At 33.9% G+C, this 24147-nt stretch overlaps 2 protein-coding genes and 1 non-coding gene across 3 annotated transcripts; 1 reads left to right on the forward strand and 2 right to left on the reverse strand.

The window, feature by feature from the left end:
• Positions 1-67: 67 nt before the first annotated feature.
• On the reverse strand, positions 68-560 carry LOC108337805 (uncharacterized). The gene has a single exon (XM_017574408.2). The coding sequence runs from the start codon at positions 417-419 to the stop codon at positions 210-212; it is 210 nt and encodes a 69-aa protein (XP_017429897.1). The 5' UTR covers positions 420-560; the 3' UTR covers positions 68-209.
• A 12947-nt stretch (positions 561-13507) lies between these two features.
• TRNAL-CAA (transfer RNA leucine (anticodon CAA)) lies at positions 13508-13591 on the reverse strand. The gene has a single exon. It is a non-coding gene; the product is annotated as a tRNA-Leu (tRNA).
• A 6676-nt stretch (positions 13592-20267) lies between these two features.
• Positions 20268-21681, forward strand: LOC108331740 (chalcone synthase 17). The gene has a single exon (XM_017566644.2). It carries the CDS (start codon positions 20398-20400, stop codon positions 21565-21567), a length of 1170 nt encoding a protein of 389 aa, XP_017422133.2. The 5' UTR covers positions 20268-20397; the 3' UTR covers positions 21568-21681.
• Positions 21682-24147: the final 2466 nt, after the last annotated feature.

Here is a 24147-nt window from a genome sequence, read left to right on the forward strand (position 1 = left end):
GTGCTAAACAGTCATTAAGAGGAAAACTGAATACAGGCACAACAACCCACCAAATTTGGTAACAATAAGAACAAAACCCCGTTTTTATTACATGCAATAAGGACAAGAATAACAAAACATGAAGAACAATGAAATAACGAACAGAAACATTGATCTATCCGAATACCCCAACAAAAGTTAGTGGCTGTGATTAAGGTGTGCAAAATGAACTAGCCGAGGTACAAGTGGATCTTAATAGCCAGCAAAAACACACATATGAAGCCAAAGTAGAGGAGGGAGTGAATGAGTACGGAAGCACCACTTGTTTGAAAGTTCCCAAACTCCACGCACCTTCCCCTCCCAGGCACCTGAAACAGCAAACCCGGAGTTAAGAGCACGAAGAGCACCAACGACACAAACACTGGACCCCAATCCGACATGTTTTCCAACTATAGTACTGTTTGGAAATGCGAATGTTTCCAAGTTTGTGTCGTGTATGCTTTGAGTGGAACACAAAATGGTGAATAGCGTTGTGGGGGCTTCATCGAAGGAGATTGTGTATATATAAATGCAACGTTGGAAGTTAATGAGATGTGGTTGTGGGGGAACAAATGCGGTAGGAGTTTTGGAGGATTATTACGTTACTGTGGATTCACTGCGACCTTGCATGTGGTGGATATACTTTGATATTGGAGTTGGATTAAGAATAACTTGTTTCGCATGCATGCTAATTACCATTGGGAATTCAACTTCCACCGGTTATGTGGTTCAGAAGGAAGGAATTAGAGGCTCTAATGCATTCAGTTCGCACATGTCCTACAATGATCTCATTCATTCAACTACCTTATGCTGAGCTTGCTAAAATTGCCATGCAATGTGTAAAGATGAACATCAGCAGACACTGCTGATTACTGTTGTAGTTCACTATGAAGAAAGCTTCATATTTTGGATTCTTTTAGTACAAAAAAGATTGTCTCAATGTTTAAAATGTGTAAAACTCTCTAAAAAAAATGGATAGTTAAAGTCGGCAAAATGCTGGATATAAAGAAGTAAAACTCAAAGCTAAATAAGAAATAGTATCAACGCTAAATAAGATAACAGATAATTAAGAAAAGATAAAAGATCTCAAGTAAACAAAGTTATTGAGAATACACTGCTTGCTTTTTCTATTAGTGGATGTTTGTCCTCAGACTTATTTTCTCTATGAGGTAACTTCGGTGATTAGTTTTCCATTAAGCCCTTCTATAGTCTACTCTGCTAATGTTGACATTTTGGAGATCAAGATTATTCCAAGTCTTTATGGTTGTCGGAGTGATTAGGTAGTTTCCGACGTTTAATTGTCGAGCTCCTTCTATGTGGCTTATGAGATATTCCGCTACTCGAACAAAGTTTGGTTATTACTTCCTGAGATGTTCTTGTTTAGAGGGATCTTTCTTTCTCTATATTTTGTCAACTTTCTAGTTCTTTTACTCAAGTGTTACACTGTATCTCAAGTGTTGTATTATCATGAAACAATCTGTTTCACCACTACTTCTCTTACACGGGCTTCTTCCTGTACATATATAGTAAATGATATCCATATCCACTTAGAAGTTTTCTTTTTTATTGTTAGAATCGATGGACTTTGTTTCTCAACACCAAAAGGGAAGGGGAAGGGGCGAGGTGAATTGGTGTTTTATAAAAACTTGCACGTTTTAAATTTTTTTCACAAATTATAGTGTTCTTGAAATCTTTCTTGTGCAGCAATCAACTGTGTGCAATGAAACAGTATGTGTATATGCAATGATAATGAAAAATGTAAAGAGATAAAGGAGAGAAAATCAAACACAGTTTTTATACTGGTTCGGCCTCAATGCCTACATCTAGTCACCCTCCCAATCAATCTTAGATTGGAGAGTAATTCACTATAATGATCAGAGTATTACAACTAAGGCTTTACAGAGCAACTCTCAAATGTAAACACCTCATAAACTCTCAATCAAATATATAAACAACAACACCTGCCAACACAGAACAACTCGTCCATGTTGCAGCAAACCCTTTGAGATATCCCCTCTCAAACTCAAGAGCACGTCACTATTCTTCTTGATGCTCACATACAGGGAAAAACAAATCCAAGATTGCAAGTCTTCCCTCCTGATCAATCAAGATGCACCTTCAGATGTGCTAAAGCGATCAATCAATGTAATCCAGTAAACTGCTTCACAAGAATTCTTCAAGATCCTTCAAACTCTCACGTTTTTTATTCTTGGAGCTTTTTGAGTAATCTATAAACTTTCTAAACTCAATAACAATCATATATGACAATGTTAGAATGATCAATCATTTTAGAAATACAAACAACGCGTCAATTTATAGTTACTATCAGATTAGGCGCAAAGTAATCGATTAGGTTAGTAGTGTAATCGGTTACATAATACTGTTGTAACAGTATTACAACTAACCATCTCATTAATTGAATGATCAATTAATGTAATCGATTAAAATTAAATATTAGTCAAACACATTTAAAAATATGACCGTTATAGCAGTTATAACTAGCATCCAATCAGTTTTCAAACATAACAGACTTAATTGAATACACAGAACATGTAAACGAATGAGCTTTAACACTTAGAAGAATTTTGAAAACTTTCCTTTCTAAAAACTCATCACAACACATTTGAAAATTATATATGCAAACACACGAGTTTAATCGATTCACCAACTAACGTAATCGATTCAAAACTAGTTATTTTGCCACAGTTCAAAACATAAGTTGTATGATGACCTTAATTGATTACAACAACACTATAATCGATTTTTTCATACAGATATGCTTTTGTGCATGTGGTTTTCATATCACAGAAACATACATTGTGCATACACATATATAATCACTTCACAAACACAATAGTATGCAGAATCACTAGTATGTTCAACATATGCATTCATCACTTATTATATGCAATTTCAACTCAACATGTGTATTAACATAACATACACAGAAACTCTTTCATGTTGTAACTTGACAACATTCATGTGTTTTTATTATCAATGTGTTGTCATCATCAAAAACCAAAATAATAGGGATTAGGTTCAACTATCACAGTGCTCCCTTGATAACTCTCAGATTTTGCACCTTTAATTGTGTTTAGAAGTCTAGGTTAATGTATTTTAGTTTTTTATTGTTTAGAATCAGGATAAATTTAAGTTTTTCTTTAAAATCTTTAGTTTTGTAAAATTTTAGTTAAAAATAGGTTTTTAGGTGTAATTTTTAGTTTTTGTTAATAACTAGAACATTTATATTTTTTTAGAAAATCTTTAATAAAAGTCTTTCTTTTTAATTGGTAGATTTCCTTTTCTTTTCTTTAATTTTGTATTGATTTTTTTTTATGCAGATATGAAATAAAATAGGATGCTGCACTCAGATTGGACCTTAGTAATTGGGCTGAAATGAAATTTCACTGGGCCCTTTGGTGTAAGCTACAAAGTTGCTGCCACATTTGAATTGGGCCGTTGGAAGGCTGATCTGACGCTGCTGCCACCATTGGGATGAATTGAAAAGCAATTGTGCTGGATTGGTAATGAAATTGGGCCTAAATGGCCAACTGAATTGCACTGTGCTGCTGGACATTGGAATATGCAGCTACACTGGATTCTGGGCAGTTGAGTTGGGCTCTCACTTATTGATGCGACACCGCTTTGAGGATATACAACTGCCCACTTTGGGGGGTCTATCCCAAGAGCAATTCAATTGAGAGAAAGCACCCAAAAGCTAGGGCTTGCTCATGTGAGAGGAAGAAAGCTCCCAAATGCTAAAGTTCCACTTAATAGAAGATGATCAGAGCTTGAACAGACAAGAATGCCGAAGTGATCAAAGGGTTCAGACGCAAGCTCGTGAGCAAAGTGAACGTGAGACGTTCGATTAAAGACAAGTGCGAAGCGTCATAAACAAGTTTTTCTTTTTCCCTTTTTCTTTTCTCTTTGTTTTTTTTCTTCTTTCTTCAACCCTATATAAAGGGGTTTTCTACCATGTACACTACACACTTTTCATACTCTGCAATACGCTCTTTAGATTAGGATTTTTGTGCTTTCGTGGAAGTAGGGTTCTTGGCTACTGGATTTCACCTTGAAGCTCACGGGAGTGACAATTGCAAATGGTTTGGTGAGTCCGGTAGTGTGTAATTTTCCTTCTCATGTTAATAAAGTTCAGTTCTATTTTTTTGTTGTTTGTGTTTCGATTTTGCTCTTTACTTTTAATTTTTGTAATTGTATTGTTTTGAGAATTTGATCTGGACTCTAGAACTCTCCATTCTGTAATTGATTCAAATTTGTGTTTCTTTTATCAGATTTAGGTTTGCATTGATTGAGAATGAGTAGGAATTACTACTGTAAGTTCTGAAATATGAACTATAAGACCCTGTGATGGACTTACTTTAGTCAAAATGTCTTTCTGAGTGTAATTGAAACTTTATCCTTAATCATTTGCACATTTAAATTCTGTTTGTAAATTTTAGATTGTTGAATAGGAAAATGAACATTGGTTGGACAAATTAGTGGAAAAAGTCAAATTAGGTTCTAAAATATGACCTAGAATACCCTGTATTAGGATTCAACTTCACATGATGTCTTTCTGAGAACTTTGAGCACTCTTTTATTTACTCCAATGTACATTCACCTATGAATTCAATTCTGCTTTTAAGTTTGTTATTTTGCTTTTGATTAGTTAGAATTTAGGTACTGATTTTACTTTGTTTTAATTCTAAATTCTTTTATCATTTGCTTTCTGATGTTATCTGAATTAGGTTAGCTTTAATCTTTGATGTTGATTTAATTTCTCTGCAAGTTTAGGATTCTACATTATATTTACATTTGTGGTTCTAATTTTGATACTATCATTTTGCTGTTTCACTTTAGGTTTGATGCATTGTATAGCTTTTGAATTGTTACTGTCATGTGTTCGTGATTTGATTCCAATTTCCAGGCTTATATGTCTTTTATCTTTTAGCATTTAATTTTGCATTATGCATTGATTTGTTGTATCTAGTTTTAGTGCAATTCTCCATTCATTTGGCTCTGTTATGTGTATATATCATTCATTTTCACTGAATTTATTTCATGCATCTTTAGTTTCCCTATCCACTTTTACTTCTAGTATCCTTGCCTCATTAATTCATACCATTTATAGGTTAGTTAGTTACTATTTTGATTTGTATGCATAGTTAAGTTTAATCTTTTTAGTACTTTAGTGTAGGTTTTATTTCTTTGCATTTTATTTCTTGATTTTTCTTTTATACAGATTTGATTTCTTTACTCTTTTCTTTTTAATTTCTTTGTTTAATTTCTTGCATTAGTAATTAGTTAATAGTTAGTAAATAAATGAAAGAATTAACTAAACACTTTAAACTTAATTGTACCGAGTCCGATCATTGATACTTAGGTTGTCCCTATACTTCATTAGTGGGGAAATCTAGTTTGTTCCGATTTTGTGCGACCAAATATCAGTTTAACATTCCCATATCAACAATCTCCCCCTTTTGTGATGATGCACAACCATGATTAATAAATCAACCATGATGTACAATACATAATAAAAAAATGTTTCACAGTTTCAACCATATTCAATTATCTCAATCAATGTTCAATTATTTCTCACCCTTTGGGCATTAGCAAAAAATGATATATATCAAAACGTATTTGAAACAGAGATATTGAATTATATAGAGATGCATCAAGCATGTTATCAGAAAAATAATGATGCTCCCCTTGTCAACAATATTCACATGATTTTAATATTTTCTCCCCCTTTTAAAATGGTAACTAGCATATTACAAAATACAACACTCCCCCTATCAGTATGCATATCACATTTCAGTATCAAAGTTGCATGATAGAGATATGACAGAGTATGTATCATCCAAATATGTTCAAACAATGTACCAGAAGATATTACAGATATAGTATCAGAGTAAATTAGATACAAGTTGAAACTAACAATCTAGTTTAATCATCCATAAACTCATACCAAATTCACAACAGATTATACACAATGAGATTTATGATGAATAAACACACAACAAATCATAAGTCAAGGTTTAAAGTAAAAGAATTAGAAGTTTAGAAACTTTAAACCAGTTGACGAATTTCAATCGATTATAACTCTCCTTTAATCGATTTCGTTCTCTAGTGTAATGTGAAGTTCTCATTTAAGCTCAGTCATTAATCAACACTCCTACATAAGTTTTTCATCTCATCTTGATCAAGCATTAGTCCTTATGCAATAATATTGTGCAATAACCATTATCATAGATTAAGTATGATTATTCAATGAAATGATATAACATTGAAATGTTCAATTTGTAATCATACAACAAATTTAATTGATTAATGCTATTTGACACTATTGTGATCCATAATTCCTAGTTCATTTCTTATTGTATAAAATCTTTCCTTATTCAAAGGTTTTGTTAAAATGTTAGCCCATTGATGCAAGGTATTCACATATTCAATTTTAATCTCACCCTTAAGGATGTGATCTCTTATGAAGTGGTGCCTTATTTCAATATGCTTTGTTTTAGAATGAAGAACATGATTCTTAGTTAAATTTATAGCACTAGTATTATCACACTTTAGAGATAGAGATATACCATAGTTTTCTAGTTGGGTCTTGTCCAAAGAGACTGCGCACAACAACTTCCAGCTGCTATGTACTCGGCTTCCGTGGTGGATAATGCCACACAAGCCTATTTCTGTGAATGTCAGGAAACTAGAGAGCAGCCTAATAGATGACAAGTGCCATTAGTGCTTTTTCTGTCTAATTTGCAACCACCAAAGTCTGAATCACTATATCCTTCTAGGAAAATGTTTGAACCACTAAGGTACCACAATCCAAGATTTTTGGTTCCCTTTAGGTATTTTAAAATTCTTTTTACAGCAGTTAGATGTGATTCCTTTGGTTGTGATTGAAATCCAGCAAAGAGACAAACACTATGCATGATGTCAGGCCTACTAGCAGTTAATTATAACAAAGATTCGATCATACCTCTATAAAGCTTTTGGTCTACATGATTACCTTTTTCATCTAGATCAAGATAACAATTCGTGGCCATTGGGGTGGCAAGCTTCCTTGCATTCTAGAATTTTGTACTTTTTCAATAGGTCTGTGCAATATTTGGATTGATGAATAAAGATGCCACTATCATCTTATTTCACTTGAAGTCTTAGAAAATAGGTGAGTTCTCCCATCATGGACATCTCAAACTCATCCTGCATTGTCTTAGAAAATTCTTTGCATAATAGAGAATTGGTTGAACTAAATATAATATCAACATAAATTTGTACAAACAATCTATCATTTCCAGAGTTTTTGATAAAAAAGGGTTGAATCAAATTTACCCCTTGTGAATTCTTTCTTGATTAAAAATTCACTTAGACATTCATACCATGACCTTGGTGCTTGTTTCAATTCATACAAAGCCTTTTTCAGTTTGAACACTTTATCTAGATACTCATAATCTTAAAAATCTGGTGGCTATTCAATGAATACTTCTTGACTATAACCCTTTATAACCAATCTGGTCTTATTTTTTATGCTTTCACCTGAATCATCCATTTTGTTTCAGAACACCCACTTTGTGCCAATAACCTGATGAGTTCTTACGCTTGGAACCAGTTCCCACACGTTGTTCCTCTTAAACTGATTTAATTATTCTTGCATAGCCATCATCTAGTTTTCATCAACAAGTGCAACTTCAATATTCTTAGGTTCAATCTTTGAAACATATGCAACACTCATACAAAATTGATTAAGCTGACGTCTAGTGGAAACTCCCCTCGTGATGTCCCCAATGATGTTGCTTGTTGATACATTTCTTAGTGTTTTCCACTCCTTAATCGATTTTATTATGGGAGGATTAACATTATTCTCTAAAGTTTCCTCTTCCTGAATTTCTTCGTTTTCCTCTTCCTCTCTTTCAAAATCACTTGCATCTACACACTTTCTGGAATGCATTTGATTAACAGTAGTATCAATGTATTCATCAAATGCAACATGTACAGATTCCTCAACACACATAGTTCTTTTGTTATACACTCTGTATGCTTTACTAGAAAGTGAATAACCAATAAAGATAGCCTCATCGACTTTAGAATCGAATTTACCTAAGCTTTCTTTGTCATTGTTAAGGACAAAACTTACAACCAAAGATCCTCAAGTGTGTGATATTTGGCTTCCTTCCCTTGAACAGCTCGTAGGGAGTACATAACATACTATGCTTACAACATTCGCTCAGAAATACTTTGGCAAGTCTCTCTCGTTGAGCATAGTTTTTGCCAGCTCTTCCAATGCTCTGTTCTTCCTTTCAACAATTCCTTTCTGCTGAGGGGTTCTTGGTTCAGAAAATTTGTGAGAAATCCTCATTTTTGCACCATAGTCATCAAAAACCTCATTCTGAAATTCCTTGCCATGATAACTCCTTATGAACTTGATTTTGAGTTCCTTTTCGTTTTGAATCATGGCATCGAACTTCTTGAACACCCTAAAAGTTTCACTTTTGGCAGAAATAAAGAAGGTCAAAGTATAACGAGAGTAATCATCAACAATCACCAAGCCATACAGATTTCCTCCAGGACTTCTGAATCTTGAAGGGCCAAACAAGTCCATATGTAACAATTCAAGAGGTCTAGTAGTAGACATCTCTCTTTTGTTTTTAAAGGACGCCCTTGTTTGCTTCCCTTTTTGACAAGCGTCACATAGTCTATCAGAGATATAACGTATGTTTGGAAGACCAATAACTAGATTTTTAGACACAAGTTTATTTAACTAACCCATATTAATATGAGCTAATATTTTATGCCAAATCCAAGCGTCATCCTCTTTAGACATTAAGCATACAATAGACTTAAATGATGTTTTTCTGAAGTCAATCATGCAGATGTTGTTGTATCTTTTTCTAATCAATAACAGTTCATCAGTTGACCCATTACTTATTAGACAATAGTTTGGTTCAAACGTTATCTTTAGACCTTTGTCACACAATTGACTAATACTAAGCATATTATGTTTTAAACCTTTAACTAGTAATACATTCTCAATTTCATATTCGGAGGGTGTTTGAATTTTACCAATACTAATGATAATACCCTTGTTGTTATCACCGTAAGTGACATGATCAGTAGTCCTGTGAGTGAGGCTTGTGAATTTGGCTGGATCTCCTAACATGTGTCTTGAACATCCGCTATCCAGATACCACATAAATTCTTTTGCTTCTTGTTCCAGACATGCTTTTGTTATTTCTGACTTGGCCATCATAATGAGATCAGTCCTTGGTAGATTCTCTTCCGTGATCTTCTTTTTATCATCATTTAGATGCTCATCAGCCTTCTTCATGTTTAGGAATCTAGTGAATCTCTATGCCTACAAATCCACTCTTTCAACTCTAGATTCCAGACTGTTGATAGCCCCTTTTTTTTCTGGAATAATCTTGCTTCAAATGACTCATAAAAACCATTAGTGACAGAAATACATTTATCATTACAAATAACATGCACACAGTCTAACACAGATTCACTCTTCCTCAGTATTGGAGAAACATAGGCCATTTTAGGATCGAGTAATCGATTATACAAAAAGGTTAATCGATTTTTTTTTTCAAATAGCTTTTGAAAACCAACTCTGGTGCCAATTGTTAGAATTGATGGACTTTGTTTCTCAACAGCAAAAGGGGGATGAATCGTGTCTTATTCATAAATCGAAATCAATGAAAAATGAGATATTACCAATCCATGATACTCGGTCTCTAAATATAGTAGTAAAGGTTGGTAGTTAGGGATGACATAAAAATTTGTATCCACATATATGTAATGGATACTAAATGGTTCAAATTTATTGTTCTGAATTAGAATAATAATATAATTATAACATATTAAAAAATTTTAAGAGAATAATATTGTGCTTAGAAAAATATTTAACGGTATTGAAATATAAAAAATGGAGAATTTAGCATAGTTTGTTTATACCAATAAAAATAAAATGAAAAACTTAATGCATTGTCCGAAATACCGCTCTATAAGTCATATGGATTATATATATATATATATGTATATATATATATATATATATATATATATATATATATATATATATATATGGTTTGCTAACTTCTGTATGTCTATTTTTCACTTGGTACATTTTAGCAATGTGTATCGGGTTTTAGTAGAAAAAAATACCCTCATATATTATGGATTCTAAGCTTTAAGGTCAAGGGTATTTGAATAAATTTCATTCTCAAAACTAAGAAAAAGAAAATAAGAAACCCCAAACCCTTACTTACCTTCCTCATTCCTCTCAATCCTTTCTCTTTCATCTCTCTCACTCCAACATTTTCTCTTTCTTCCTATGGTAGCCCTAATTGAAAAAAAAAAAACAGAAACACTAGCTGTTAAACAATATATATATATGTTTCAGTATGGATTTTGTGGGACCAAGAAACATACTTTCTTGACGCGCTTTTCTTCAATTTGGACTGCTCGGTTGCCTTCAATCGGGATCGTTCGATTGTTTTCAATCTGCTTGCTTCCAATATGACCACTAGGTTATCAACAACTCTGATCAGTTGTACACCTGGCCGCTCGGTGATCTCCTTGGACCGGAGGGGAATGTACCTGCAAAAGACGCTCTGTCGCTCAAGTTAGGAGCGATTTTTTGAATTGTGTATCACAATTGTATGTTTGAGTTCTGATCGAACGTTAGTAGGATGTAATGGAGTGTGAGTTGAGTGTGAGTAGAACGTGAATGGAACATACCTGGCTGGTGGCCTTGATCTTGTATTTATAAGTTGTCTCATGCACCCTGAACTGATACAAGCCCAATAAAATATAAACAGACTTACCTAAAAATCTGGTCGGTTGCTCATAAACCGCTTATCAATATCTTTAATCAGATCTTCAATCAAATATTCTTGATTATTTTATCTTCTGCTGGACTATTAACCCAATAGCTTTAGACGCTGGCCCAATTTTGGCTTATCATTGATAAAAGCTGTTTGCCGTGGTTGGCCATAGTGGTGACCGAACGGAGCTGAGTGGATGACTGTTCGGTCTCTACTAGGTATAATACATATGCCCCCCAAGTCCGAGTTAAGCGTTCGACTTTAGCCATGATTAACTATAGGACTTATGAGTTTGAGGGAGGCTGCTTTTAGTCGTTGCTTATAGATGACCGAACAGTTTTGTTTAACCGAGGTCGTAAATTGCTGAGCATAAGGAGCCGAATGGCCAAATACCTGAGACCGAATGGCCGAAAGGTCGTAAGGTTGTATGGTCATGTGGTTGTGGCACTAAATGGCTGAGAATCTTGTTAGACTAAACGACCGAACACTTGTGACTGTTTCAGTTTAGGACGAGAGTGAGTTCAAGGAGAAACTCACTGCTCGGTTTAGGACGAGAGTGAGCATTCATGCAGAACCTTCCCCACCGCTCGGTTTAGGACCAAGGGTTCTCGGAGAGCGTTCCCTGGGTTTTGTGCACGAGAGTGAGCGTTTACGGAGAACGTTCCCCACCGCTCGGTTTAGGATCAGGGGTTCTCGAAGAGCGTTTCCTAGGTTTTGTGGACGAGAGTGAGCGTTCACAGAGAACGTTCCCTACCGCTCGGTTTAGGACGAGAGTGAGAGTTCATGCGGAACCTTCCCCATCGCTTGGTTTATAGTCCATGAGGAACTGTCTTTACTGCTCGGTTTATAGTCCATGGGGGACTGTCTTTATTGCTCGGTTTATAGTCCATGGGGGACTGTCTTTGATTTATAGTCCATGGGGGACTGTCTTTACTACTCGGTTTATAGTCCATGGGGGATTGTCTTTGATTTATAGTCCATGGGAGACTATCTTTGATTTATTGTCCATGGGGGACTGTCTTTGATTTATAGTCCATAGGGGACTGTCTTTGATTTATAGTCCATGGGGGACTGTCTTTGATTTATAATCCATGGGAGACTGTCTTTATTGCTCGGTTTATAGTCCATGGGGGACTGTCTTTGATTTATAGTCCATGAGGGATTGTCTTTACTGCTCGGTTTATAGTCCATAGGGGATTGTCTTTGATTTATAATCCATTGGAGACTGTTTTTATTGCTCAGTTTATAGTCCATGGGGGACTGTCTTTGATTTATAGTCCATGAGGGACTGTCTTTACTGCTCGGTTTATAGTCCATGGGGGATTGTCTTTGATTTATAGTACATGGGGGACTGTCTTTGATTTATAGTCCATGGGGGACTGTCTTTGATTTATAGTCCATGGGGGACTGTCTTTGATTTATAGTCCTTGGGGGACTGTCTTTGCCGTTCGGTTTTAAACGTAGAAGTTTGTTTTGGAATGTTCCCTGGGTTTTGTGAATGGCCTGAACGGTTAACTCCAGATTGACCAAATGAGATGTGTGCCTGATTTTGTCTTCTGCCCTGTAAGGCCGATTGACCGAATATATATGGGGTCGAACGACTGAATACCTATGAGGCCGAAAGGCCGAGAACCTGTGAGGCCGAATGGCCGAATACCTGTAGAGCCGAAAGGTCGAATGCTTGTGAGGCCGAAAGGCAGAATGCCTGTGAGGCCGAATGGTTTCTTCTATCCGGATCAATATGCTGGGGTATGACTGTTTCCTTGTCTGGTTCCTTACGGTCGGCGCCAAAATGTTTCAGTATAGATTTTTTGGGACCGAGAAACGTACCTTCCTGACGCGCTTTCCTTCAATTTGGACTGCTCGGTTGCCTTCAATCGAGACCATTCGGTTGTCTTCAATCTGCTTGCTTCTAATATGACCGCTCAGTTACCAACAACTCTGATCGGTTGTACTCTTGGCCGCTCGGTGATCTTCTTGGATCGGAGGGGGAGGTACCTGCAAAAGGCGTTCCGACGTTCAAGTTAGGAGCGGTTTTGGAAATTATGTATCACAATTGTATGTTTGAGTTCTAATCGAATGTTAGTAGGATGTAGTGGAGTATGAGTTGAGCGTGAGTAGAACGTGAATGGAACATACCTGACTGGTGGCCCTCATCTTGTATTTATAAGTTTTCTCATGGACCCTGAATTGATACAAGCCTAATAAAATATAAACAGACTTACCTAAAAATTTGACCGGTTGCTTATAAACCGCTTATCAATATCTTTAATCAGATCTTCAATAAGATATTCTTGATTATTTTTATCTTCTGCTAGACTATTAACCTAATAGCTTTAAACGCTGGTTCAATTTTGACCCATCATTGATAAAAATCGTTTGTCGTAGTTGGACATAATGATGACCGAACGATGCTGAGTGGATGACCATTCGGTCTTTACTAGGTATAATACAATATATATATATATATATATATATATATATATATATATATATATATATATATATTACATCAAGTAAAGTAATAAAAACTTGAAAAGTAAATATTTGTGGTTTGTGGGAGGTTTTAAAAACATTGCTTGATTGTAAAGCAATGTGAAATGAAAACTTAATATACCAATCCTTCTACAATATTCATGACTAAAAATAATGTTATTTGTCAGAAGTGGGATTTGAACCCACGCCTTCTCACGAAGATCAGAACTTGAGTCTGACGCCTTAGACCACTCGGCCATCCTGACCTCACATTTTCTTTTTAAAAAATTTGTATTCTATTTCAATATACAGGTATATACCATATCGAGATCGAACAAATTTAATATTTGAAATGGGAAATATGGTTTTTCCGTATTCAGTACAGGAGTGGAGTTTAAAGTTGTGTAGATTTATATTAACACGGATACACCGATGGACATATTACATAAGATATTGACAAAACAGACATAATATATATTTCCAATGTTTCTATTTGCTTTGATTAAGGATTAACATCATCAATATTTATAGTCATTGTAATATTTGTATATTACATAGGCTTTTGGGATTACAGTGGTATTGTAACCAATGTAGAATACAAAAAATAATGAATATTAAAAGTTTTTTTTTTCTAATAATGATGTACGTTAGACGGATACAGTATCAAGAGTGAAAGTGAATTAATGTATTTTCAAACTTTTAACCCACTTTAAAAAATTTTCTTCAAACAATTGATATAGATAAAATTTCTACTAAACAAAAATACAATAAATACTCATATACGATAGAAAATGGCACTAACACCACTTGGCCATCTAACTTATTATCTTTAACTTTTTATAAGAAATGTCGTTCTATTAGAATTTTTTTATCACCAAAAAGGAATTAAATAAATGAAGAACATTTGGATATTCTAAATCCATATACATGTTACAAAACACTGAAACAATACTAGAGTATCACAAAAAGAATAACAACTTATAACTAAAATTATGAATGCTGTTTATCTTCCATTTGGAACAGCAGATATAGTTGTACCTTGTAAAGCTTTTGACTCCCAACTTATCCTTCAGAACTCAAGTAATTGAGGTTAGAGTTTGTGTAACTCTGTTGTTGTTGTCTCTAACCATAGTATTTCTAACAATCTAACAATTGATTTCCTGCTTTAAGTTCTTTTGCTTCAATATTATATATGCTTCATAGTAAAAGTTTCCCAACAACTTACATAAACCCTCCTCACTTACGTTCGGTTGAGCATAATTAATGTAATTGAACTGAACTTTAGTTTATCTATAATCTTTTATACTATAAAAATTAAATTATTTGTATTAAAAACTAAATTATACCATTTTTTTAGTTCAGTTTAGAAAAATTGAACTTTTGCATTTCTGAATTTTTGTATTTGTAGTTCAGTTAATTTTATAAACTGAACTTTGAACACTAATTATTAATAAAGACTATGTCAACAAGTGTATTTTTTCTGTTGTTACTGTTGACATTTTCTTTTATTCAATAACTACCTTCAATTATTATCTATTATGTATAAGTTAAAAATTGTATTACAAATGTATAAAGAGATATAACATTTTATTATACATATTTTATTTAATCTCATAATTATAATTTTGAATATTACTTACCTAATCATCTAATTTTCATCTCATCTTCGATTTAGGTTTTTAACATAAACATAAGTTGTTCAATATTGATTATTTAATCATTATCCATTATTTATTATTTAATCTCATAATTATTATTTTTATTTTATTAAAAAATAAAAATTGACATGAAAAATTCTTGACCATAAATATTTTGTATATCTTGTATTATATGGTATCATAGTTAAACATAAATATATATATATATATATATATATATATATATATATATATATATATATATATATATATATATATATATATGGGTTTGATAACGCGTGTACACCTGTTTTTCAGTTGGTACATTTTAGCAATGTGTACCGGGTTTTAGTAGACAAAAATACCCTTATATAACATGAACTCTAAGTTTTAACGTTAAGGATATTAATAATTTTCATTCTCAAACTAAAAAAAAAACTCTCAAACCCTTGTTCACCTCCTTCATGCCTCTCAACTCTTTCTCTCTCATCTCTCTCACTCCAACATTTTCTCTGTCATCCTAGGGTAACCCCAACTGAAAAAAATCAGAAATATTGGCGGTTAAACAATTTGCCTTTGTAAAAAGTTGAGTCATTGACATATTGGCGGTTCATTCAAGATCTCTTCAATTTCACCATCTTCTGAAAAAAAGTGTACGCGCGTTAGCAAACCCCATATATATATATATATATATATATATATATATATTTCAAATTATTTAAAAATTAGTTTTATGGTTAAACTAAATATATATCTAATTTGTCTTTATAATTTATGATATAAAAGAAAATGAAAAATTAGGAGACAAATATAATTTAAAAGGTTAAATATATTTTATATTTTGTAAGAATAATTTATCATTAAACTAAATATATTTTTTTCTCTGGGAGTTAGACGTAAGTTTTGAAGAAAGAAAATTAGGGAAAAGAATAAAAACATAAAGGAAAAACAAAAATAAATAAAATTTATTAGAATTATATGTTAATTTTAATTATTTGTTTATAGAAAATATTATAAAGTTATTTAATTTTATTTATATAATAAGGTTTGAAATAAATCTAAAGTATTTTTCGGAGGATTAAGAGTAAACTTTTTAAATAAAACAAACTTCCAATAATCTATTCTTGAAATTACATTAATTTCTGATAAATGATTTTAGCTAAATATGAATTGTTTTAATAGATAACATGTAAAAATTATATTATGCAATATATGATAGAAATAATATTTTATATGATTAGTATAAAGTCTAAAAATATTTAATTTATCTTAAAGATAAAAACAAAAGAACAATATTTAAAAACTAAAATAAAATATTTTCCGAAAAAGCTGTGTGGAAAATTTAAACAGAAAAGTAAGGAGTTTTATAAAACTGAAATAATCTTGAAAGGATTTGGTTATTAGTTAATTGGTATAAGAACTGTTAAACAATAAAGTTTATATATAATCTAAATAGTTCAGTTGTTTTTAGTTTATTAAAACTATAGTTAACTATAATTTAGTATAGTTTAATATAGTTTACTTACTTATGTCTAGCCCTACTTACAATAACTTATTATTGAAAGAATATACCCTTTTTCTTTACTTATAATCTAAACCATAAAAATTAAAACATATCAAAAGTTTTGAAAACTCGATGGAAGTTGTTATATTATTATTTTATATGTTGGGTTCTATAATTACTTGTATAATAAACTTATCTTCACTTATGGAAATTATGTACATGTTTTGGTGAAAAGCAATGCTTAAAAAATAAAATTTTTATTTTTACTTAGTATAATCCTTCTTTAATTACTCAGTGTTCTTGAACGTTGTCATCACACCTTCGGAGTCATAATAATTTTACGTTAATATGTATAGTGTGAATAGGTTGTACACTCCACGAATGTAAAATATGCGTTACCGCTACTATTTTGGTCTAAAAATATAGTTAAGACCACGATTAAGAATAAAGTCTAAGACTTCCAATTTATTTTTAGATACACATTTTTTTACAATATTTTAATATCATCTACATGTCATTTTGTGTTGTCAAAATATCATTATCGTTATTTTTATCCACTTAACACTGTGTACATTAATCCAAGATAACCATATTACCAATTCCTATTCTATTAGGTTTACTTGAACATTTTAAACTCTATACTCAGTATATCTTTGTAGGTGTCCATACAGTCTTTTAAAATAACATTATTTTCACATCCTTATTTTCATTAACGGTAGTTTATTTTAGGCTTAATAGCTTATTTTGTCTCCAGTTTTGATGAGGAATGTCGATTTAGTCCCTCGTTCTAAAAGTGTTTGAAAGTGATCTTCAGTTATTAAATTTTGTGTCAAAATCGTCCATTCCATTAGATAGAACCAAACAGAGTTAAGGTATTGATGATCTGGCATAGTGCAGTGATAACGTGTCAAACTAAAGTTACATGTGTGGTGTATTACGTAGTTAGACGTTTGACGTGGAAAAGAACCAGAAACCAATTCAACCATCAACACCACCATCCCATTCCAGAAACAGATCTAAACCCTCAAATCTCTTCTATAATCCAATCAACTAGCGGCAAGTCCACCATATCCTCCTTGTTCCTCTCTACTTTCTCCAACAATACTCCCTCCTCCAATAATGACACCCCACCATCAATGTCACTGCCCAAAGCAAGAAAAAAACCAACTTTCTGCAGCAACCAATTCAACCATCGATTGGGAAGGGAAGAAAACAAGAAAGAAAAAGCACAATAGAACCACCAGCGGCGGCAAGAACAAAACTATCCATGATGGGATTCTAGAGGGTTCCAATCTTGGGTGGGTGTGTGGATTTTCAAGATGTTTGGTGTGGCCCTGGCATTGGGTTCTCAGCAGATGTTGTTGGCTCTATCAATTGTGTTGTGGCCCAGAAAAAAGTATCTGCAAGAGGGAAAATTGATGTGGATAAGATTACTCATAGGGAGGTATTCTCATTTCCTCAATGTCTGATTTTTTTTTCCAGTGATTTGGTGCCCAAATCTATTGAAAACTTTACCCTTTTCTTTCATCTGCCCCTTCTTTATGTTGCTACCTGGTGGAACAACCTTGGGCGATATCCTCTGCCTGCGTGACAGAAAGGAAAGCCCCACACTTTGGGTTGGCCTAGTGGGTTTCAGGAGGGCGGGAGGACGGGAGGACGAGAGGATGGTGTTCATCGATTCGTCACAGGGATTCAGGAGGGCGGGAGGACGGGAATTACGGCGCTGACGGTGGCGACATATTTCTTCCTGACGTTCTTCTTTATGCCGCTGCTGGTATCGATTTCGGTGTGGGCGGTGGGGCCGCCGCTTATTCGGGTGGGGGTGTTGATGGTGAGATCGATGGTGGAGATTGATTGGGACGATACGAGGGAGGCGATACCGACGTTCGTGAACTCATTCTGATGTCATGCCCTAAATCAATTTTTTCCTAATTAAAAAACCCTACACGTCAACGTCTAACTAACACGTCACCACACATATAAATTTAAATTGACACGTTACCACTCTATTGAGTGCCAGATCATCAATGTCTTAACTCCGTTTGGTTCTATTTAACAGAATGGACGATTTTGACACAAAATTTAACAATTAAAGACTACTTTCAAACACTTTTAAAACGAAAAACTAAATTGACATTATTCATCAAAACTAGGGACAAAATAGGCTATTAAGCCTTTATTTTACAACCATTTTTTATGTTAACTCTGCATATAATTCTTTCAACTAAAATTTATTCACAAAATTGGTCGTACAATTATTATTTCATATAGTTGGTTGTACAATTACTTGTATAATAAACTCATCTCACTTATGGAAATTAGGTCCATGTTTAGATAAAACAAAATGCTTGAATAAATTAGGTAATCGTTTTTGGCGAGACATGTTCAATAAATTTTTTTTGAAAAATATTTGTAATTATTTTATATTTCATGTTTCAAATCCAATAGAGCTTTGAGAATAATTATATAGATAAGGCTGATTTAAATGGATGTATTTGGTTCATAATATATATTCAGTATAATTTATAATTTTTTTTATCCTTCTTGTACTTTTTATATATAGTTTTATTTTAATATTTACTTGGCACACTATAATATAATGGTGTAAGTCCCACATGCGGTTATAGATTAATCTAGATAAATTTCGTCATGGATATTCTTATGTAACATTTTTAAAAAGATATGAATATAGTTTCGTTATGCATATTTTAGTGTTTGTTTTCTCATACATTTAAATCTTTCATCCATTAGTTTACTTAAAATATTATACAATATTGATTTCTAAAAAATTATTATAAATATAAAAAATTAAAACTAGAACAACAACCATAATTATAAGTGAATCTGCAAATTTGTTTTATTTATAACATTTTGTATAAAATTTCAAATGAGATGCATTTACAACCTAACCCTAGGTTTCAATATTCAAGAAAACCATTTATGAACTCGGAATTTGTAAATTGTGTATAACCAATTACAAAATAAAAGTGGACAAATCATATACGCGGAAAAGATTTGCTAAGACAAAAGTTAGAGAATTGAGATTGACCTTATATGATTTTATTCTATAATTTTACTTATGTAACTTTTTTGAAATAGCTAAGATATGAACATCTTTTACTAATATATATTTATATAGCTTAACTTTATAGATGCATCTAAAATGCGAGTTAATAAATTAGTAAGAGGTGATCCATTTAATATTAATGTCTCATTAATAAAATTGTATATACATAAAATAATATTGATACACGTCAGCACAATAGATGTTTCGGTGGTACTCTTAGAAAGATCAATATCCATGTGCAGAAATGTTATCTAAGACTTATATTATAAACAAAAGATGAGTAAAGTGAATTTTTTATTATTATTCATCATATGATGGTTGACCATGACCTACGATGTCACCAAACACATACAATAAACTAAACGAAGAGAGTGGTGTGCGATCAAAAAAGTGGATAGTCATATCCAATGACATGGCGAAATTCTACGCGTAGATTTAAATTTAATTTGGTTGTGGCCGTTGATGTAATTTAAAAAGCCTACCTACCATACCACCATAAGTGGTAGACTTTTCTTGGTAAGGTACCAAGGTTGACTCAAAAGTCAGAAACATACAAAAAGTTGGAAAAACGTAACAGTGACAGAATAATCTAAAAGGGTGGAGGAGCATAAAACGTAGCAGTGAATGAACGAAGCAATGAGTTAAATATGGGGTCAGAGATGGTGTTCCAAAACATGCTACGTACCAAACTGATGAATATGCTTCCAACTACCCTACTTCTAAGCCACCCCTGCATGCATATAAAATGCGAACTCCTCCAACATCTTCAAACACACAACTTCAGCAACCAAGTAGTGCTTGATTTGGTTCTAAATTCCCTCGTTAACATCCCCTATTCATTAAGTTGTATTGAAGAAAAGTGAGATGGTTAGCGTATCCGAGATCCGTCAGGCTCAAAGAGCTGAAGGTCCAGCAACCATCCTTGCCATTGGAACTGCCACTCCACCAAATTGTGTTGACCAGAGAACTTACCCCGATTACTACTTCAGAATCACAAACAGTGAGCACATGACCGACCTCAAAGAGAAATTCCAGCGCATGTGCGACAAGTCCATGATCAAGAAGAGATATATGCATCTCACCGAGGACATCTTGAAGGAGAATCCTAACATGTGTGCTTACATGGCACCTTCTTTGGATGCTAGGCAAGACATAGTGGTGGTAGAGGTACCAAAGCTAGGGAAAGACGCTGCAGTGAAAGCCATAAAGGAGTGGGGGCAGCCAAAGTCCAAGATTACACACTTGATCTTTTGCACCACCAGTGGCGTCGACATGCCTGGTGCTGATTACCAACTAACCAAACTCTTGGGACTTCGCCCCTCTGTGAAGAGGTACATGATGTACCAACAGGGGTGCTTTGCAGGAGGCACGGTTCTTCGATTGGCCAAGGATTTGGCTGAGAATAACAAGGGTGCACGTGTGCTTGTCGTGTGTTCTGAGATCACTGCAGTCACGTTTCGTGGCCCTAGTGACACCCACCTAGACAGTCTTGTGGGACAGGCACTGTTTGGAGATGGAGCAGCTGCAGTGATTGTTGGTTCTGACCCCATTCCACAAATTGAGAAGCCATTGTTTGAGCTGGTTTGGACTGCACAGACCATTGCTCCAGACAGTGATGGTGCCATTGATGGCCACCTTCGTGAAGTTGGACTGACATTTCACCTCCTTAAGGATGTTCCTGGGATTGTCTCAAAGAACATTGGAAAGGCACTTTCTGAAGCCTTCAACCCATTGAACATCTCTGATTACAACTCCATTTTCTGGATTGCACACCCTGGTGGACCAGCAATTTTGGACCAAGTTGAGCAAAAGTTGGGTCTGAAAGCTGAAAAGATGAAGGCCACTAGAGATGTGCTTAGTGAGTATGGGAACATGTCAAGTGCATGTGTTCTTTTCATCTTGGATGAGATGAGGAGGAAATCAGCTGAAAATGGACTCAAAACCACAGGTGAAGGACTTGAATGGGGTGTCTTGTTTGGTTTTGGACCTGGACTTACTATTGAGACGGTTGTTCTCCACAGTGTCATAATATAACATCTTGTCAAGTCCATTGTTTTATTTTTATTATTTTTATGTACCAATTTTCAATCTTGTTGGAGGTTGTAATTTGCATTAAAAGTATACATGTAACACTCGTTTATACTAGAACCTAGAAACCATTTTCAAACATATATTGCTTCTTCTTGAATAATTTATTATTTACGATTATAGTACATTATCTGGAATAAAAACAACCTACCAACTAATACATTCACCAGAATAATATATTAATAATTGATTATTTTAAATAAAAATTGAACTAGTTCAATCCAACAATGTAATCTTTTACTGATTCATTTTAACTTTTAGATATAAACTCAAAAATACTCCTTCAAACATATCAAAACATATTTCATTAATTTTTGTTTTAATTATTACATCTCAAACTTAAAATGATAAATCTATTAAAATGATATCTTTATACTCTAAACCGAAATGGTACAAAATATATAAGAATACAGGTAACTACTACACATTTAAAGAATGTGTCCACTTAGGTTACAAGCTCTTGTTTCTTATTTCGGTAAGAATATAACCTTGTCATGCATTATATAAAGTTTCTTTTCTTTCACGTTCTAATTGGACTTTTACATTACATAATGGTAAAGTATATCAATCCTTATACAAAAATATGTTTCCAATGAAGTAACTGATCACATTCATAACTTCATATCTTCTTACATTTCTTAATCAATGTATGTTGATCCGGTTATAGGATCGAGTCACCTAAATCCTACACAATGTTCTTCAGTCTCCGTTCGGTCGTTGCTCCAATCTCCAATCTCTTGTTCGTCGTTCAGATGGTGTACCTGCCAAAGGTTCTCCGATGCCAAACACTAGTATAGAAACAGCGTACAACGTCAAATATTTTTGGCTTTTCACGTCGAATTCGAGAACGATGTCAATTTGGGAGACATTAAATTGACGCCGAGTTTAAAAAATTCGACGTTAATTTAACGTTGAATTTAAAAAAATCGACATTAATTTAACGTTGAATTTTGTCAATAACGACGGTAATTTAACGTCGAATTTTGTCAATATACGACGTTAATTTAACGTCGAATTTTGTTAATATATGACGTTAATCAATTTTTTTTAATTAATTGTAATCCTTTTTTACAACTCTACGATACCTAAAAAACAGAACTATGAACGGTAATATAGAATCAACAACAAATAACAATAACAAACAACAAATAAGTTCAATGAAACAACAAACAAGTTCAACCAAACAACAACAACAAAAAAGTTCAACAAAAAAAACAACAACAAACAAGTTCAACAAATAAGTTCTTCAAAATGAAAACGAAAACTAACCTTCAAAAGGTGGGTTCATCGGAATAAAGTGTTGCCACCAGTGAGAGAGAAAACAGAATGCGCTTATGAAGGACAATAACACGAAAATAATCGGTGAAAATAAAACGAAAATCATAACAAAAGTAGTTAATTAACATGCATTTGTATCAAATGAAAGAAAGATTACAAGTGATGGTCGTCAAACTTCGTTCGAGAAAAGTTTAAGCAGAGAAGAGGGTCCCGTGCTAAGATAAATTGAATGAATTTTCAATCTCCCCCTCAAATTTTTATTGAATTCATTAACCTTTCAACGTCTAACGCTGAAACATTCGACGTTTTATATCTTTTACGTCAAATTATAATTCTAAACGACGTTTAATAATTGCATTTATTTACAAAATTGCCACCGGTCACTTTTAACGTTGGCTATTGAGTGGTTAGACGTTGAACGCATGACGTTATATGCTGTTTTTGCACTAGTGAAAGTCAATGATTGCCCGTACGGTAATCTGAGTGCAGTAATAAATGTGTAATAAATGCGAACCCATACCTCTTACCTTTGACCCTGTATTTATAATTTTCGGTATGGGCTTGAGATTAGCAAAGCCTTAATCGCGGCCGAATCTAAGCCCAATATCCCTAATTATTATTAACCTTAATCCTTGTAGCCAAATCTGTCTTCTGACTATGACCGTACGTCTTTACTTTCTTCTGGCTGGCTTTGTCGCTTGGTTAAGCGACGTCCTATAGATAAACAATTTCCTAATTTCCAGAGTCATCCGTCCAATTAATGTGAGACAACCGTACGGTCTTCCGACCCATACGGTACACAGGCCCCCCAAGCCTTAAGAACCGTAGTTGATGCAGGGTTTTGAATGGGTTTGCCCTGTTTCGGGGTGGTTTTTGAGGTCCGGTCGGCACAGTCTTGAACCCTTGTTTGGGCGGGAAAACACGTGTCGCTTGCTCGCGTGTTTTCCTTCTCGGGTAGTGGTAACATCGCTTGATCTAGGCCATTGGGCGTGACACATGTTAACGATTGTGATGACGTGACAATTTTCAAAAAAATTTCTATAAATAGGGGGTTGGGTGTTGTCATTTTCACGCTTTTCTTTTATACTGATTTCTTAACCGTCCATTCAAGGGCTTCATTCTTTTTCCAAGGTAATTAGTAATGGCTTTCGTGCACGTTTATTCTTCGTCAGAGTCGACGGGCAGGGGCGGTGGTGGCGGCATGGATTGGTCTTCTTCTCCAAGCTCTGTATCGTCCTCCTACCTGAA

The sequence above is a fragment of the Vigna angularis genome, chromosome 1 (assembly GCF_016808095.1).
Source record: "Vigna angularis cultivar LongXiaoDou No.4 chromosome 1, ASM1680809v1, whole genome shotgun sequence".
NCBI lineage: Eukaryota > Viridiplantae > Streptophyta > Magnoliopsida > Fabales > Fabaceae > Vigna > Vigna angularis.

What these genes read in the sequence shown, in the direction of transcription:
- LOC108331740 (XM_017566644.2), top strand. Translation starts at nt 20,398, where the DNA reads ATGGTTAGCGTATCCGAGATCCGTCAGGCTCAAAGAGCTGAAGGTCCA.
- LOC108337805 (XM_017574408.2), bottom strand. Translation starts at nt 419, where the DNA reads ATGTCGGATTGGGGTCCAGTGTTTGTGTCGTTGGTGCTCTTCGTGCTC.